This window comes from Sminthopsis crassicaudata, chromosome 3 (genome assembly GCF_048593235.1).
Source record: "Sminthopsis crassicaudata isolate SCR6 chromosome 3, ASM4859323v1, whole genome shotgun sequence".
Taxonomy (NCBI): domain Eukaryota; kingdom Metazoa; phylum Chordata; class Mammalia; order Dasyuromorphia; family Dasyuridae; genus Sminthopsis; species Sminthopsis crassicaudata.
The window spans coordinates 256,398,239-256,416,750 of record NC_133619.1 but is presented as its reverse complement, the minus strand read 5'-3'; the positions used below and the strand labels follow the sequence as shown (position 1 = coordinate 256,416,750).

General features: G+C 30.3%; 1 protein-coding gene across 5 annotated transcripts in view; it reads right to left on the bottom strand.

Annotated features, from left to right (window-relative positions):
* Positions 1 to 18,512, bottom strand: part of BRWD1 (bromodomain and WD repeat domain containing 1) — a 200,572-nt gene that overhangs the window by 79,028 nt on the left and 103,032 nt on the right. For 4 of the 5 annotated variants that reach the window (XM_074300511.1, XM_074300510.1, XM_074300512.1 and 1 more), the window contains 7 exons: positions 17,964 to 18,089; positions 14,753 to 14,834; positions 11,886 to 11,927; positions 9,411 to 9,557; positions 7,223 to 7,375; positions 6,226 to 6,350; positions 5,514 to 5,740 (listed from right to left, as the gene is read on the bottom strand). The exons of the other annotated variant lie outside the window; for it this stretch is intronic. In XM_074300511.1, the coding sequence (XP_074156612.1) occupies positions 5,514 to 5,740; positions 6,226 to 6,350; positions 7,223 to 7,375; positions 9,411 to 9,557; positions 11,886 to 11,927; positions 14,753 to 14,834; positions 17,964 to 18,089 (902 nt within the window). The remainder of the gene's footprint in view (positions 1 to 5,513; positions 5,741 to 6,225; positions 6,351 to 7,222; positions 7,376 to 9,410; positions 9,558 to 11,885; positions 11,928 to 14,752; positions 14,835 to 17,963; positions 18,090 to 18,512) is intronic. 5 annotated transcript variants of the gene reach the window in all.

Genomic DNA, 18,512 nt, shown 5'->3' with positions numbered 1-18,512 from the left:
AAACTGGTAGGAAAATAGGAAAGCAGTGTGCACAAATTAGGCTCAGAATAATGCCCAAGATTCCATGACACATTCTAAGCAGACACACTGAGTTAAATTTAAAGAAAACACTATATATAAACAATTAGAAGAAAAGCATGTCACATAATTCTCATAGTTATGGGTAGAGATATTCTTAAAAGAATAGAGGCAATTACATAAAATTAAAACAGGTAACTTTGATTACTTGAAACTGAAAAATAATGGGGGGATCTCTGTATCAAATGTCTTTATCTGAGACATTTAAGCTTCTCCCTCTCCATCCTCCCCACACACACCATTTCCCCCAAAAAATAAATGGTCAAAGGATTTGAAAAAAACAGTTTTCCAAATTATTGCAAATTATTCACAACTATATGAAAGAATGCTTCAAATCACTAATAAGAAGAATGTAAATCAAATATTTCACACTTTAATCAAATTGAAGATGCCAAATGACAGCAGCAGAAATTGTTAAGAGTAGTTGTATTAAGTATTAAGCAAATACGTATGGTGTAATTTAAAGATTTATGTAAAAGTAACTAAAATGTTACAAGGACCTGGGCTTTGTAAAGAGAGTAACAGAGAAATGAAATCAGCCTGATGGAGATAAAGATTATGATGATGATGATGATAATGATACCAATTTAACATGTGTAGAAGGCCTAAAGTTTTATAACACACTTTTAAAATATGCTATATAATCCTCTCAAATACTGTAAGAGAGGCACAACTATAATTCATATTTTACAATAAGTAAACAAAAGAAAACAGACATTAACAGGCTTGTCCAGTTTATATAATTAGCTAGTGTCTGAAGTTGAATATGAATTTAGATCTTCCAGTTCTAGCACTCTATCCACTGGGCCTCCTACATACCAACTTGTTCTAGCATTGATTTTATCTATATTCTGGGTCAGTCCTATCATAGGCTATTTATATCAAAAAATGCTGAAAAACCTTTGATAAAAATACATCTGTTTTCAAAACTGGAATAAATGGATCTTTCCTCAATATGGTAAATATAATCTATTTAAAAACCAAGAGTAAGATCTCTAAGGAAGAAAAGTTAAGACTTTCCCAGTAAGATCTTAAAGCAAGAATGTTCACTATCATAATTATTTGATAATGTTCTAAAATTGTTGGTTTTTGAAATCAAACAAGAAAAAACAACGTAGAAAAGAAACAAAGAATAAAATTATTGGTTTTTAGCAAGTTACATGAGTACAGAAAGGAGACATATCTTAATAGAAATATCAACTTATATAAACTGGAAAAATTTTGTTCATGCTTGGACTACACTAATAAAATTAAAATATTTTGACACACGGCCAAATCACAATTTCTGCAGCACCTATTTTATACACATATAGCCACGGTCATGTAAACATTTCTCAGATGAAAAGGGGTCACAAGTGGAAAAAGTTTAAGAAGCCCTGCCATAAATAAGTATCAACACATATATGTACCAAACAGTATAATATCCATTTTTTAATGAGGAGTTAACAAAAAAATAAAAAATAAAACTACATTAGTGGGAGGGAATATCAACTTCTCCTCTTTAAAACTAGCTAAATTTAACCAAAACATAAACAAGAAAACAGAACAGAACAGAATTTAAAAAGATGAACAGAATTTTAAAAGATAGATGATACATGACAGATCTCTGAAAATCAATGGGAATAAAAAGATCCCTATTTCTCAGTGGTATCTGGTATTTACTCAAAAAACTGAACATGTATTGGGGTATAAAAACCATACAATTAAATGCAGAAAAGCACAAATATCAAATACATCTTTTTCAGAGATTGGAGATGTAGAAACACAGATTGAAAATTGGACATTAACGAATCTAATCCTAAAAAATAAGTGGGTCCACGATAATTTCACCTAAGAGGAAAACAATAATGAGACAACACATAAAAATTTATGGGCTACAGCCAAAGCAATTCTTAGGATAATATTTATATGTCTAAATTATTACATCAATAAAAAAGAGAAGGAAAAGATCAATGTAAAGAAACCTGCAACTAAAAAAATAATTTATGTTTAAATCAAGTTTTCATTTTTAAAAGAACAATTTTTAAATCCCCAATTAAACACCAAATTGGAAATCTTGAAAATCAAAGGAGAGAATTAAAAAAAATGAAAGACACTGTTTGACTATTAAATAAACCTGGGAGTTTGGTTTTATAAAAACAAAAACAAAGGCAACAACAATCTATTTTGATTAGAAAAAAACAGAAGAATAGATAGATCAAAGCAATTATTGAGAGCTATTTCACCCAATTATATTAAAAATGAATCCAACAATTTAAATGAAACAGATATTTACAAAAATATAAATTATTCAGATTAACAGCGGAAATAACTGAACTACTAAAATAATGCTTTTAGGGGAAAAAAAAAGAAAATGAATAATTACAAAATGAACAAGGTGCCAATGAGCTCTTAAGTAAAAAAAATCCCGAGTATCAAGTCAATTCAGTAGTGAGTTCAACCAAATGAATTCGACCAAATATTCAAAGACTAATTCCAATAATATAAAAACTATTTAAAAAAAAAAAAAAAACAGGCAAAGGAGTGCTTCCAAAATCCTCTTTATGGCACAAATATGGTGCTACCTAAACTAGCTAGAGTGAAAATAACAGATCAATTTCTCTAATGAATAGTGAATCAAAAAATTTTAATCTTAGCAAGAAGGTTACAATAAGATTATAACACTATGACGAGGTGGTATTTATATTCCGGATGTTTATACCGAGATTATTTCAATAGATGCAGAAAAAGCTTTTGACAATATACTAAAAATAGTAAAAAGCATTATTATGAGTGGAACTTTCTTTTATAGTTTCATCTGTCTAAAATCATCAACAAGAATTGTCTGTGATGGAAATAAGGTAGAAGAAATCTTCCCATTAAAATCATAGGTGAAGCAAGGAGAGTCTTTATCATCACCATTATTTAACATTGTACTAGAAATATTAACTATGACAGTAAGACAAGAAAAAATAATTGAAGAAATTAAAACAATGAGGAACCACTTTGCAGATGAAATGCTTAGTGAATCCTAGAACAAACTAAACAAACTAAAAAGCTAGTTAAAATATTTAACAACTTTAGCAAAGTTGCAGGATAGAAAAATTCAAATAAATCATCAGCATTTCTATATATTATCACCAAAGTCTCAGCAACAATAAACAGGGAAAAAAAATCCACTTAAAGTAACTTTAGACAATATAAAATATTTGGAAGTCTACTTGGTAAGACAAACTCTGGGAATTTTATGAATAAAATTACAAAACTTTTCATACAAAGTCAGATTTTAAAAATTGGAAAATATCAGGTATTTATGGGTAGGCTGAGCCAATAAAGATGGAATTTCTACCAAAATTAATTTACGTGCTATATCAAATCAGCAAAAATTTATAAAGTCAGGAAAAAAATATTAAAATTTATCTGAAGAACAAAATGTCAAGAATAACAAGAGAATTAATGGGGAAAAAAGGTTTTCACCTTTCACAAGGTGATCAAGTCATACTAGATCTCAAAATACTTTAATAAAAAAGTTCTAATTATCAAAATTATCTGGTAATGGCTAAGAAACAGAATAGTGTATAAGAACAGATTAAGTACATAAGACACAGTGATGGGGGTTGAGGTCCCTTTAAGATTTCCTTTCTGATTCCACAACCTCCATGGCTGACCTTTGATTCACAAATCCTGGTCAAAAAGCACCCTTTTGAATTCCAATGATATCGGGGCCCAGCCCCCACTATCTGCTCAGGTTTCCCCAGCCCCACAAAGTTTCTTCTGTATCTAAAAGCCTGCTAGGAACTTAGCACCACCCACAAAAGCCCCCTTTTAGGTATAAAAGAGCCAAGTTGGAGCTCTCTCTTTGCAGGAGCCCTTCCCTCCAATATGGTATCCTTCCGGCCATGTAAGGGTTCCTGCCCTCCCAGCGACCACCTTTGGCCCTGGCGTCTTTCTACCTTTGACTTTACTTCCAAATTTCTGAATAAACCTTTTATCAATCTAGGTTTTTGGGCCTGTAAATTCATTTACAGTGGACACTGCGTCATAGGACTATCTTACTATCTTTGCGCCAACCAATGGGGCTCCCCCTTCCTATTTCTCATCAACAGTAGTAAATATCCATAGTAAGCTAGTGTTGGATAAATCCAAGGATCCATGCTTTTGGGGCAAGAACTCAACAACAAACAAAAACTTCTGGGAAAAGTGGAGAGCAGTTTGAGAGAAACTCGGCATAGAACATCTCACATCATATACCAAGATAAAATTAGACTGAATACATGATTTAAACATAAAGAGTAATATTATAAGCAAAGTAGGGAAGCATGGATTAGTTTACCTGTAAAATCTATGGAAAAGGGAAGAATTTTGTACAAACAAGAGATAGTATATTAAAAAAAATATAAAATGGGTAATTTCTCTTAAATTTAAAAAGTTTTTATACAACAAAACCAATACAATCAAGATTAGAAGGAAAGCAGAAAGCTGGGAAAATAGAACAGAGTCAAATATCTAAGAATGTCATTACCCAAAAGGATATAGAGAGGTAGTAGCTTTCAGAAGAAAATCAAAAGGAGGCAGATTCAGAGAAACTTGGGTATCAATATATGATTATGAACCAGAGAGAAATTAATAAAACCATAAAGACAATTTCTATAATTACAATAATGTAAAGGACAACAACTATGAAAGACAAGTTATTGTTCATGCAATGACAAATAAATAGCTTCAAAGAAGAAAATGATATTTCCTACTTCACAGAGAAGTGATGGATTAGAGATGATAATACAGATATTTCAGACATGGCCAAAGCATAATTTATTTTATTAGATACATATATTACAAAGAAGCACCTGGGAAAAATGATAGAAAGAAAATAAAGCATCAATTAAAACAAAAAATACAAGAAAAGTAATTCAGTGAGGGACCCAGACAAGAACAGCAGTTTTATAATTATGATTATTAGTTATTAGTTTTTAAAATAAATATATGTAAAAGACTTTCAACACGTCATACCCAATTCCCCTTTTCTGTTCTGTTCTTGTCTACTGGGATCATCACATTTATTGATATTTATTAAAAGAAAATTTAAATTAAAAACATCAATATATAAAAATATGGAGTAAATCAATATAGAATCTGCTGTTCTCCATGAACTTTTATCTAAAAACACCCTCCTACCCTATTCATCCCTTAAGGTAAAATTCAAGTCCTTTCTTGTCACACATTGATTGACCATTTGGACGGACGTGTACCACACAATTTAGCACTTCAATATTCTTTTACTTTTCACGCCTACTTTTTCTCCCAGTTAGGCTATAAAGTTCCTTGAGAGTCAGAACCAGGTTTCATTTTTTCTCCCTTAAATTGCCCCTAGGCATCCAACAGTAAATACAAGCATATTAGGCAATTAGGTAATTGATTTTAGTTTCAATAATCTTAAAATGGTCTTCATTTCTTACCAGTTAAAACTGTAGAATTTGTTAGAGTTATGGGTCTAGTCTTTCCAATTTTTTCAGATGATGTTGCAGAATCAGATGAATCACCAGAAGTAATATTGGCAGAAAAACTAACTGTGGTCTTTTGGCTCGAAGACCAAGCTGCACTATTAGAGGTAGACTGAGTAGGAGAACCTTCTAAATCAGGTGTGACTTTTGCCTGGGATTTCAATTGTTTCCATTTCACATTTCTGTTGAAAGAGAAATCATGTATAAATATAGAAGTGTCAGTGGGCATAATAAAAGCTAAATGGAAAATATCTACCCATAATCTTGATTAAAAATACAAAAATTATGAATTTAATCAAAATTTTAAGAAAATAATACACTATTAGACCAACATATTAGACCCAACATATTATCTACCATACCACTAGCTGTCCATACTTTACATGAAATATAAATAATTTGTTATGTATATCAAAATAATTTCAGAATTTTACCCTAAGGTGATATAGATTTAAAAAGTACCTTTTACTCCAATTCACAAAAACTCATACACATGTTGAAAATTTACTTCCTCAAAGTTTTTTCAAATAATTTAATATTTGTATCTATCATTAATATAGTCATAATAATAAATTAAAACATTAAAGACTCCAAAAGTTATGACTATAATTTGCCACCAGAGATTCACCTGTATTTGCTAGATTGATAATCACAGGTAGAACCTTACCTTCTCTTACACCTTTGACTTCTTCGCAATTTTTCACTATATTTTTGCCCAATTTTGAAATCAGAGGAAATTTTCCTTATTTTTTCCTCAAATAGTGCAGATAATCTAAGAGTCATACTGTAAATCTATAAGAAAATGAAAAAAAAAATCATAATTATTAAACAGCCTTCAAAAGTTTTCAAGATTTTGCTAATAAAAAAGATCTTTTAAATTATTATTATATAATATTATATATTAATATAAATTACATATTATTATTAGCAAAATAAAAAGATCTTGGCTCTGGTCAATACATTTATTTATTTATTTATTGTCATCTGGTTGTCAAAGAGAATTATTAATTTCAAATCTTTGTCCTCAATGCTATACTTGCTAAATAAAGAGTAAAACAGAAGTGTCTCTCTCTCTCTCTCTCTCACACACACACACACACACACACACACACACGGCCAAGTAGAGCTCTGATGCGGCTGAAGTGGAAGCCGGTGAAGAACATGACAGTAACATGATAGGAAGAGAGGAAAAAAGGAAAACTTCAATAAAAGGTCCCTAAAGCTAAGGCTGAGTTTAAAAGCAATAAAGGATACTATTTGAATGGAGTCCTGAAAGTAAATTCCTGAGGACTTCATTTTTTTTTAAAGTGAATAAATACACAGTACCATATAAGCACTCACACACAAAACATATACGAAACAAAGATTCCAAAGAAACCTACTAACAGGAATCAGAAGAGATTTAGCAGTTAAGAGAAAGCACTCATTTTAAACAGTTATGTGAGCTTTTTGGTTTTAACAGTTGTGATTAACATATAAGTATTAATAAAATATGTATAAAATATAAAAATGCTACCAAAGGTTTTTTAAGGTAGATTGTGATAAACTCATTTTTCACTTACCTGGTTAATTTTTTTACTCACCACTGACTAGTATGTGCTAACCTGCAGGCTATGTGTATAAATCCCTCCTTTTTGTTTGTTTTAAAGACTTATTAAAATTACCTTTGACCTTTTGTTTGGTGTATATGCTTTAGCATTACTAAATATTAATCGGATATCTTTGCAAAATTCCAGTGGGTTGTCATAATTTCCTGCTTCTAAGGTTTCCCTCACTGTTCCAAAGTCCATTGGAGTGTCTATAATATCTCTATAGTCCTAGGTTTAAAAAAAACACAAAACACAACACACACAACAAAAGAGGTCATTCAAGAAATATTATTATAAACAGAAAACAACAGATCTCAAAATAAATTCGAATTACAGAATTAAAATGACAAATCCACAAGAAATTCTTGGAAGTCACACAACTTTCCCCTAGGTCCATTTAAGACTATACTTAAACCATTCCAAACACATGGAAAAAGAATTCAGTTCTCAGAAGCATTTTATTTTGGTCTACAACTATCTCTTTAAAAAACAAACAAAAAACCCTTTTTCTTTAAATTAAAAAAAAAAAAAAAAAAAAAGTCTACAAGTTTAGGGTTAGGAGTAACTACTCTTATACTTACTCCTATAATCTACCCACCTAACCCCATTGGTATTCTAAATAAAGGAGTGGGAGACATCATATAGTAGTGGAGTGCCAACTTTTCAAGTCAGGAAGTCCCCAGTATAATGTGACCCTGAGGAAATAATTTAATCTTTCTATAACTTAAGGCAGTTAAATATAAACTAGAGAACAGCTAACTATCTGGCACTGGCTAAGGAAGTTTCCTTGCTGGGAGATTCTCATATCAGTAAAATTAAAAATAATGGTTAATAAGAATAACCAACTCTTTAAAGTTATGGGCAGTGGGAAAAGCAGTAATAATTATGCTAATAAAAGCTAACATTTTATATAGTCCTTACTATGTTGTCAGACACTACACTATTTATAATCTCATTTGATTCTCACAACATGTGTAGGAGATAGCTGCTATTATTATCTCTACAGATGAGGAAAGCAAGGCAAATAGAGTTGTTAAGTGACTTGCTCAGGGTCACAAAGCTAGTGTCTGAAGTAGGATACTAAGGTCTTCCAGGTCCAGCACTCTATTCAATGCTCCATCTCTAACTGCCTTTAATAATACCATGTCCTTTGAAATGAGATAATTGTTGTTTGATTGACGATTAATCAATTTTTCTACTTGACTAATATTTTCCACTTGACATTCACTCATGTGTTCTGACTTTCTCATTATACATATAACTACACTTATATAACTGACTCTTGTTCAAAATGGAAAGATTGCTTTTGACATTTTATTTGGTTTATGTGTGTAATTTTATTCTTAAAAAAGTGTTTAAAGGTGTACTGGTCATCTTCAGTGGCATTATGCTTATACATAGTATTTTTGTTAAGTATATAGAAGGTCATCTAATACAAATCCCTCAATAATAAGGACTGTGGCCCAAGTGGGGTAATTTGCCTAATATAAATACAAAGTGAACTTCAAAGGCAGATCACTCTGACTCTAGTCACTGCTCTTGTAATTATATTGAAGTAAAAACTTAATCAGACAAATATAACTATAATCATTAATGATTTTTTCAAACTGCTATATAATAAATCTCGCGTGATAGCTTTTGGAAAAATCTCCCTCTATCAAAATTTTAGGTTTGACTTTGTTTCGTTAGTATTGGTGTTGGCTGAAAAAGAGTAATCATTTTTAATTAGTGTTATCTACAACAATGTATAAAACCAAAGGGAAAGGAATAACCTTAATGTAGATAAATCTTCGCATATATAAGCATTGCTTTACATTTACAAAGTGCTTTACACATAATTTCATAGTCAACCAGGATGACCTCAAAATTAAAAGGGAAATTTCTTGTAAAATTACTGGGTATATTTGTTATTCCCTTAGTACAAATTCATTTCTGTAAGCAAAGACTACTATATTTTATTATTATTATGTTTATGTATACTCAACATCTAGAAAATACTTTGAATTTATTAAGAGCTTAGCTTGGTAAGTTTAAGAAATAGTTCCTGAATTTGTGTAGATTTTCAAAAAATGACATACTGAACTTTAAAACTGTACTTAAATTTTTTCTCCAAAAAATCAATTAAAAAGTAGTTATTAACAGCTTGTATACACCAGTTTTAGGAGTATACCTTGTTCTTTATAAAGTCAATTAAAAGATGTATCAATTACATTCTAATGTAAAAATCTCCCCCAAAATAAAAGTTTAAATAACATTAACTTACTGGATACTCAACCAAATCAACAGGATGTCTAAATGGCTCAGAATCTTCACACTGGAAAATTAAGTTCACTAGTTCTTTACATTGTCTCTGCCAGTTATTTTTATCATATTTAGTTTTTTTGCTGTTCCTTTTCTTCCAATGATGCTCCTAAAACATATTCACAATATCAGTTTCCTAAAACTATAGTTATTTTTAGGACAAAGAGAATATGTCCTAGATAAACTGTGTACTAAACAAATTTACCATCCTAAATGATAAATACTGTGTAAACAGCCTTACTGTTGCTATTCAAAAATGACTCTGTGTAACTCAATGTAATTAATAATGATAATGCTACTCCCCAGATTACTTTTACAAAAGATATACTTACTCCTGGGCATTTATCTAACAACAAAATTCAAGAAATATATTTGAAACTATAACAGAAAATTGATTAATAAATCACAGAAAAAAAAAACCACTCATTTTTAAAACCAGTAAAAGATTATAGTAAACATGCAACAAAATTAGAAAATAAAATAAAGAGTGCTTCCTAAATTAATTTACTTGTTAAATGCTCTACCAACCATCTAAAAGAAAAAAAAAAAAAAAAAAAAAAAAAAAAGGTAAATCACAAAATAAATTATGTTTAAAAAGGAAGGAGTTTCATATCTCAAATTATACTTAAAAACCAATAGCTTAAAAAACACAGAAAAAATTCTAATAAGAGTACCCCAGAATGCAGTAAACTTAAAATCCTAACCACTAGGGTAAGAATAAAAATTTCTGAGAAAACTGGAAAAAAAAACCAAAAACAACAACAACAAAAACAAAAACAATTTTTTTTTTAAAATGTGGCAGGAAATTAGTCAAGGAAGGATATGAGCAATCAGTTCTCAAGGGAAGAAATCCAAGTTATTAAGAATTTTATCAAAGAATATTCTAAACCACTAATAATTAGAGAAAAACAAATTAAAAAGTCACTGGTTCCATCTCATACAATTTGGCAAAACTCACAAAAAAAGGAAAAAGACAAATTATGGAAGGACTATGAGAAAATAGGAACCCTAATGTACTATTATATTATTAGTGGAGTTATGAATTGGTCTCATCAGTCTAGGAAGCCACATGGCTTCTCCATTGTCACTAACCCATGCAAGTAGTGTTTAACAACACTACTAAACCTATATATAAAAGAGATAAAAAGAGCTCTGTGTATGAAAATATTTATAGCAGTTCTTTTTGTAGTAGCAAAAAATTGAAAACTAAGATGCTGCCCATCAACTGGGGAATGGTTAAATAAATTATTGTCTAAGAAATATAATAAATATTATAATAGGAATGGTTTCAAGGAAGCCTATGAATACTTGTTTGAAACAAAACAGAATTAAGTTAGCAGAACCAAGAAAACTGCTCATAAAATAAGCAACAATAATGTATAAATATATAATTTTGAAGGATTACATAAAAACTGATTCATGATTCACAAGATGAATGAAAATGCTACCTTACCACTGGACAGAGGCAACAAACACATGACACAGAATGACACACATTTTTAGACATGGAATCTATTTTACTTAAGAATATATAACTGTTACAAGAGTTTTGTTTTTCTTTCTTTTTTTCCAATGGGACTGGGAAGATTAGAGTAGAAGAAAGTACTTGCTTATTTTAAAAATCAATTCACAATGAATTAAAGTCTTTAAAAATTAAAATGCATACCCTTCTGCTCTCTGTAAATGGAGTATTTCTTCTGGACACACAAACTTTTCTTTAATTCTCCATATCTAGTCAGTCACCAATTAGTGTTTACTTTTACTTGAAATGGCGCAACTCATTTCCCAGAGAAACTACTCTAATTCAACCTTCATCATCTCACCTTTGGGTCATAAACACAACCTTCAATTGTTGATCCTGTCTCTTACCATTCCATACTAAGAAAAAAACAACTTCCAAAGGAATAATGCAATTTTTCTTAAATAACACTTTCAGCATATTATTCTATAGCTCAAAATTCCCTTTTTCCTACAATATCAAATCAAAACTTTTTTATCTTTCAAAATTACCATAATCTGGCTCTATTCTATACACAGGGTCCAGATATAGGAAGAAATATAACCTCATTTCCTTATCATTTGTGCAGTTAGGTCTGTCTTCTGTCTTGAACCAACATATAATGCTTATTCCTATATCATGTTTCAGGTTTTCCCCTTTACCTAAAATGTATCTCCCATACCTTCCTAAATACTATCTCTCCTCTAAAACATAGATCTGAAATTCACCTTCTCCAATTCACCTACATTTTAAATAACACATAATCCTAATTAGTTTATAAGCTTCTTAAGAAAAAGTAACATAGCCATACATTCTTCTAAGGAAATTGCAAGAAATTACAAAATACTTATTTCAAAAAACCTTCAATTTAAACTCTATCATGATCTTTATAAAATGTCAAGAGCATGTTAAAAACATGAACAAAACAAAATAACTCACTCGTATTCTTCCAGAAGAAGTTTTAGGAAGATCATGCTCAGCCTAAAAGGAACATAAATAAGGTCACTGTAAAGTTAGCTTAACTTTTCAGAATCATTATTCAATAAATAAATTTTATTATTTCTTGACCTTTGTATATAGTTTCCAATTTTAATTTAAAAAGCAACATAGTACAATGGAAAGAACAATGGATTAAAAGCCTGTAGCCAAGATTCTAAAACCTATTTCAGTCATCAATTTGCCATATAATTAGATAATTTTAACTTCTCATACCTTAATTTGCTCATATGAAAATAAAATTGTAGGGGTTGGGTGTGTGGTCAAAACTCTATGCAGTCTGTTCTAAATGGAAAAAATCTATAACAACGTATTTGTACTAATAATTTGACTTTCATATGTGGGCTGTGTAATAGTAGAATTAGATGGACTATGAGATCAGATGAATGACTGTAAAGGTTATTTGGCAGGAGACTGCTAGTGAAGTTTCTCCACAATTTATCTTTGGCTCTATATTGATTATTATTCTTAACAATTACTTGGAAGAAGGCACAGATGATCTTGCTATCTAATTTTCAGATAATACAAACTTGAGAAGCTAACACATAAGATAGTGTCAGTATCCAAAAAGAATCTAGATTCTTACAATATAGAATGCTGGGCTGATTTTTAAGAAATGAAATGTGATGAGCATAAATGTAACTTGTGGGTAAAAATATCAATTTATAAGTACAAGTTGGGAGAGATGATAAATTCTGAAAAAGAAGGAAAACGTTTAGTGGGATGAAAACTCCACGTGAATCAACAATATAATAAAGTACTGAAAAATGCTAGCATAATCTTAGGCTAAATTTAAAAAGTATAATTTCTAATTATATTTTGACCTAATATATATCTGATATGTTGTGATATTTTATGTAGGATACTGACAAGATGGATATTATCCAGAAGAATGGAACTAGAATGGTAAAAAATGCCCTTGAAAAGACATTAAATAAGTATTATTTCAAAGAACTAGGGATTTTAGCTTGTAAAAGAAAAGATTTAGGGGAATATGCCAGTGGCCTTTTAAGTATTTGAAAGGCTGTCATGTGGAAGACAATTTTTCGTGGCATTTAGTCCCTTTTTCCTTCCTTCTCCCCATCTTGTTTCTATTCTCCCTTACCTTCATCCTGTAAAATTAGGAAGAATAGGTAAAAACTTTAGAGGCAGGATTTAGGTTTGATGTAAAAATAAAAACAAAAATTTAATAGTATTACCAAAAAAAAATGGAATGGGCTAGCAGAAAGGCAATGATATTTTCCTTACTTTCTTCAAAAGAAGGATGAATAACTATTTCTGAGACATTGTGAAGGGGAGTCTTATTTAATTAGAGATTATTGCCTAGATGGAATCTGAGTTCCCCTCATATCAATTTCATGATTGACATTATACTAGCAGTGTCACCTAATCCTAGAATATTTTTAACAAAAGAGCTTGTTGTTTGTTGTTTTTTAAAGTCAATTAAACTTTTTCAGGTCATTATATATTTACCACAAATAGAAACAGAAAAGACCAACCTCAAGCTTAAAAATAGTGCCATGGTTTTTTAAGACAGGGAAAAGGAGAGTCAACTATAGCTAGTTGGCATTTATGTAGATGCTTTAAAGTTTATTAAGGGTTTTATAGCTGTTACCTAATTTGATTCTCTCAGTAACTGTGAGATACTATTATTCACTCTGGTTTATGGATAAGGGACTTGAGACTAAGAGGTTAAATTAGTCACACAGTTGATGTCTGAGATTTAAACTCGTTTTTTCCTGATTCCAAGTCTCAGACATTTAGTCCCTATTGAAGAAAGTAAAGTCCAGAGAGATTAAAGTGGTTACAAAAGCAACAACAGGCAAAATTTGAATATAAAGCCTCTGGCCTCAAATCTAGGACGTCTCTCCCATAAATAACAGTGCATCTTGAGAAAAGTGATCTAATTAATTATAGCAACACTTCACGATTGTAATTTTCTCAATCTTATTATAGATGAGAAAACTTAGAATGTTAAAAAAAAAAAAAAAGGCTAACAATAAAAAATTCCCTCTATTAAGGCAAACAGTCAACTGACCTACAGCTTATAATCAAGAGACTCAAGAAGATGACTTGCTCATCCACAGTTCTCCTGATTTTAAGTGCAACCACTACTAAACTATACTTCCTCAAAGATATGTAGAAAAGAAAGTTCCCCAACTAATTTTCTTTATATATTCTTATGCCTCAAGTTTTAGAGATACTACTCTATATCTCTATATAAAGCATTAAATTAGATTATTAATAAGAGTTTATTATTTAATATTAGAATAATTCATTAATAACTCTGTACATTACAAGTTTCCTCAAAAGGTTATCCAGACTAATTTAGGCCAACAAATCAGAAAATATTTTCTAATTCTATTTATTTTAAATAGTAACTATAATTATGGCATTAAAAGATAATTTGATAGAAAAAAATCAAAAGAGATTTAATGTCTTTAAGCAGAATAATTCTTTATCCCTAACCCATAGTCATTTAAATAATATAACTATTCTTTTCAATAGCCAATGGAAGTAAAAAACATTTTTTTTTTTTTGGTTAATTTAAAACACAGTTTATTTTACTATCTTGTGAATATCTTGAAACATTTTAAAACACCTTGGCTTTTTTTTCTTTCAAAACTGTGTTTACCCATCAACATATATATCACTGGAAAACTGACAAACAAATATAAGTGCAGAGAAAACAGTTTAAATTAGCTAAAACTAAACTAAAAAATCTAAAACTAAAAAGTAATTTTTTCATTTGATTTCAGATCAATGTAAAGAAAAGTTATTTCCTATAAAAAGTAAAATGAATTTTATACCAAATCATCAGCATCTGTGGAGCCTTGTTCATCATCTTCAGTAATATTACAAAATTCAGAAATATTTGTACAGTCTTGATTGCTGGGAAAAAAAATTAGGTCAATTTAATGATAACACATACTATGGCTGCGGCTTCTGTGACTACTGCAAAGATTCATAAAGTTTTCATCTATCAAAGCTTCAAAAAACAAACAATATCAGAATATGAGAATTAAAATGACCCATGAATACAATATATGTTTTTATTCACCCTTGAAAATCACAAAAGACGGCAAGGAGAGAGATACTGCCTGATCTCCCCAGGGCCTCTGAAGTTGTAAAACAAATTCACTCTCTCTATTCCAGATAAAGTCATGATTCTCTGTAAAGAAAAGTGACAAAATACTTCAAAACAGCTGCCTACGGAGACCAAGCCATTTAAATGGGCTATAAATAGGAGAAAAGGGGATTCCTATCATTTTTTAAAAAGCACTGATGTGTTATTAGTAAGGGCAAACATTATATACCTAAAATCAAGAGCTGGTATTACAAATAATATCAGATCAGGATAAAAGGTGAGCTCTCCAGATCCACCTGTCACCCATTCCAACCAGAAGAGATTTCAGGGGTAGATAATGGCTAGGGAGGTGTCAGTGTCAGATATTTGATTTTTCTGTTTTGATTCAGACCTCTAATTTTATCAGCATAGGCAATTCTTGTTGAGTAAACTCCCTCTATTAATGCAAATAATTATTTTATGATTTAGTAAATTGTCTGAGCAGGCACTGAAAAATTAAGTGACTTGTTCAAGTCACTTGTGTCTTGACAATGTGTGAACTTCTAACATTTAATACAGTTTTAGAAATGCCAGCTATACTTGTAGGAAATCAAAGGATTAAACATATGCAAGCATTTTCAGATGTTATGATAATTTTGCTTAAATCATTACTTCTTAAATTAAGATTTAAATGAAGCCTAAAACAGAAGAGAAAGACTACAACAATCACCACTCTTTGTGTTAAGAAAAAAATTCACCCAAAAATAATTATAAAGTGTACTTGGAAGGTGGGAAGGAGTAGAGATAGAGCGATGAGCAGGGAAGGGAAACACAGATGAACAGCAGTGAGACAAAAAATACACAAAAGAAAGCAGAAGGAAGATCAGAAGAAAGGTGCTGCTATGTTAAATTTAAAAGTTATCACATCTTTATATTTTGGAAGTTAAATGTAGGGCCCTTATGATATGGAAAATGAGTAAAAATTTTCCCCCTTCATACCAGAATAAGCCTGAATTATTATGGTATTAAAATTAAAAATGCTGATATAATACTATGCATATGCTTTATGTATTTCTGAGTATCTACACTTATTCTGTGCTGTCTGTACTTTCTCCAAAACTCCTCAAGGAATTCCCATTTCATTTCTCATGTTGACCCATGAAATGTTAAAACCATGATGGGCAAAGTCACAATACAGAAGTGTTAACTGTATATAATTTAATGTTCATAGTTTCATATATACACCATTTTTCCTATTCAAAAAATAAAATGTATTAAAAAACAAAGGGTATTTTTTTGTTTGTTTGTTTTTGCTGAGGTAACTGGGGTTAGTGACTTGTCCAGGGTCATACAGCTAGGTAGTTTTATGTGGTCTGAGGCCATATTTGAACTCAAGTACTCCTGACTTCAGGGTTGGTGCTTAAAAACAACAAATTCATAAAACATCTGGGAAGTAATTATCAAGATAGACTCAGGACCTAAGATAAAAATACAATTGTAAAAGGCTCTGCACAAAAATAAAGGAAGACTGAAATAATTGAATAGCAATTATTCATGGTCAAATCCTATCAAATTAACAAATATGATAATAGCATCTAAATTGTTTTTATCATACCAAACTACTAAGGTGTCATTTTATAAAACTAACCAAAATTATAATGAAATTCAACAAAGAACAAAAGGCCAGGAAATATCAATAATTTTTTTAAAGTAGAAAAGCTACAACTAGCATTACTAGATCTTAAAACTACACTATAAATTTATAGTCAAAATTATTATACTGAGCAAAAAATAAAGATAAAAAATAAAGACTAAGAATAAATTAGATAAGACTTCAAAGAAATCAAACAGTAACTTAGCTTTCAATAATCTGAGAACATCTGCCACTAGGATAAACATTCCTTGTTTGACAAAATTTGCTGGGGAAAACTATAAAACACTTTGGCAGAAAACAAGCTTATATCAGTAGCTCCTGGGCATCTAGATGGCAGTGGATAGAGTTCCAGGTTTGGAGTCAGACTTATCTTCCTGTGTTCAAATCTAGCGTCAGATACTTTTTGTTGGATGACACTGGGTAAGTTACTGTTTGCCTCTCAGTTCCTCATCTGTAAAATGAACTGCAGAAGGAAAAGGCAAACCACTCTGATGTCTTTGCCAAGAAAAACCCAAATCAGGTGACAAATCAGATACAAGTGAAATGACTGAACAATATCTCCTAGCATACCATAGGAAGTTTCAAATAAAATTATGATCTAAATATAGATCACATTGTAAAAAAGAGAATAGAATTACTTTTGCCTATAATTAGTGGGAGATTCCTTAAAGGTAAGTGATTATAAAAGATAAAAAGACAATTCTGATAACTTAAAATTAAAAACAATACATACAAAATAAAGCAGTTTGCTGAAGGAAAAATCTTTACAACAAATATTTCTGATATCCAAATATATATATGTGGAATTCAGTAAATCAACAGACATTTATTAAATGCTTTCTCTGCACCAGAATAGGAACTGGGAAAATAACTACAAAGAATGAAATAATTTCTTTTTCAAAGCAAATGAACTTAATTTAAAAAAAAAAAAAAATCAGCAGACTATTCCCTAACAGAAAAGTGACCAAAGGATAAATATAATCAATTTTCAAAAGAAGAAATCCTATGGAAAAAAGATGGAAGGAGGGAAGCACTATTAAGTCAAACAAGCAATAGGAGTATAACGATTTGGTTGCTATTTGGAATGAATGTCTTCAATTTGAAATTCAATTTATAATGTAAAGAAAATGAAATTTAATTGGCACTGTTTTCTGCCACTTAAAAGAATATTGCTAAATAAAGAATAAAGTTTAAAATAACAATATTTATGCTTCAAAGGCAAAAAATATACAGCACAAAGATAATAGTGTAGCATGTAGTTGAAAGCATTCCTACTACTACTACTATTTCTACTACTTACTTAATGAATTTTAAAAGTTGGTCAGTGATCTTCTTAGCTGATCTTGCAATAGCACTCCCAGGTTCATTAAAGGTTCTGGCATTATATTCTATATACCTTACTTCCCAGACTAGGGCAGAAATCCTCCTTTAAAACAAAATAAATAAAATAACACTGAGAAGCTGATAAGACTTAGGACTACAAAATGAAAAGGTATTATTAAGGTGTCATCATGTCTAGAAATTTAATTTCGTAAATTTAGGGAAATGCCAGGGTGTGGTAATTCTCTCCATTAGTACAAACTGAAAATAATGACTCTTTGTAACTCAGTGTCAAACAGTCATGACAAATTTACAGAGAGATGGATCCTTGCAGATTGCTTATTTTCTTGGAAAACCCTAAGTTAACATTTTTATGTTATATTGTTTGTTAAATATTTTCTAATTACATTTTAATCTGGTTTCATAGTATGAGTAACCTATGAGTCCTAAGTTTGACAGAAAAATCTCTGGGTAAGTAAGAAGTTATATGATTTCCCCCCCTAGAATTTTCTGCTGACCCTCTATTCTG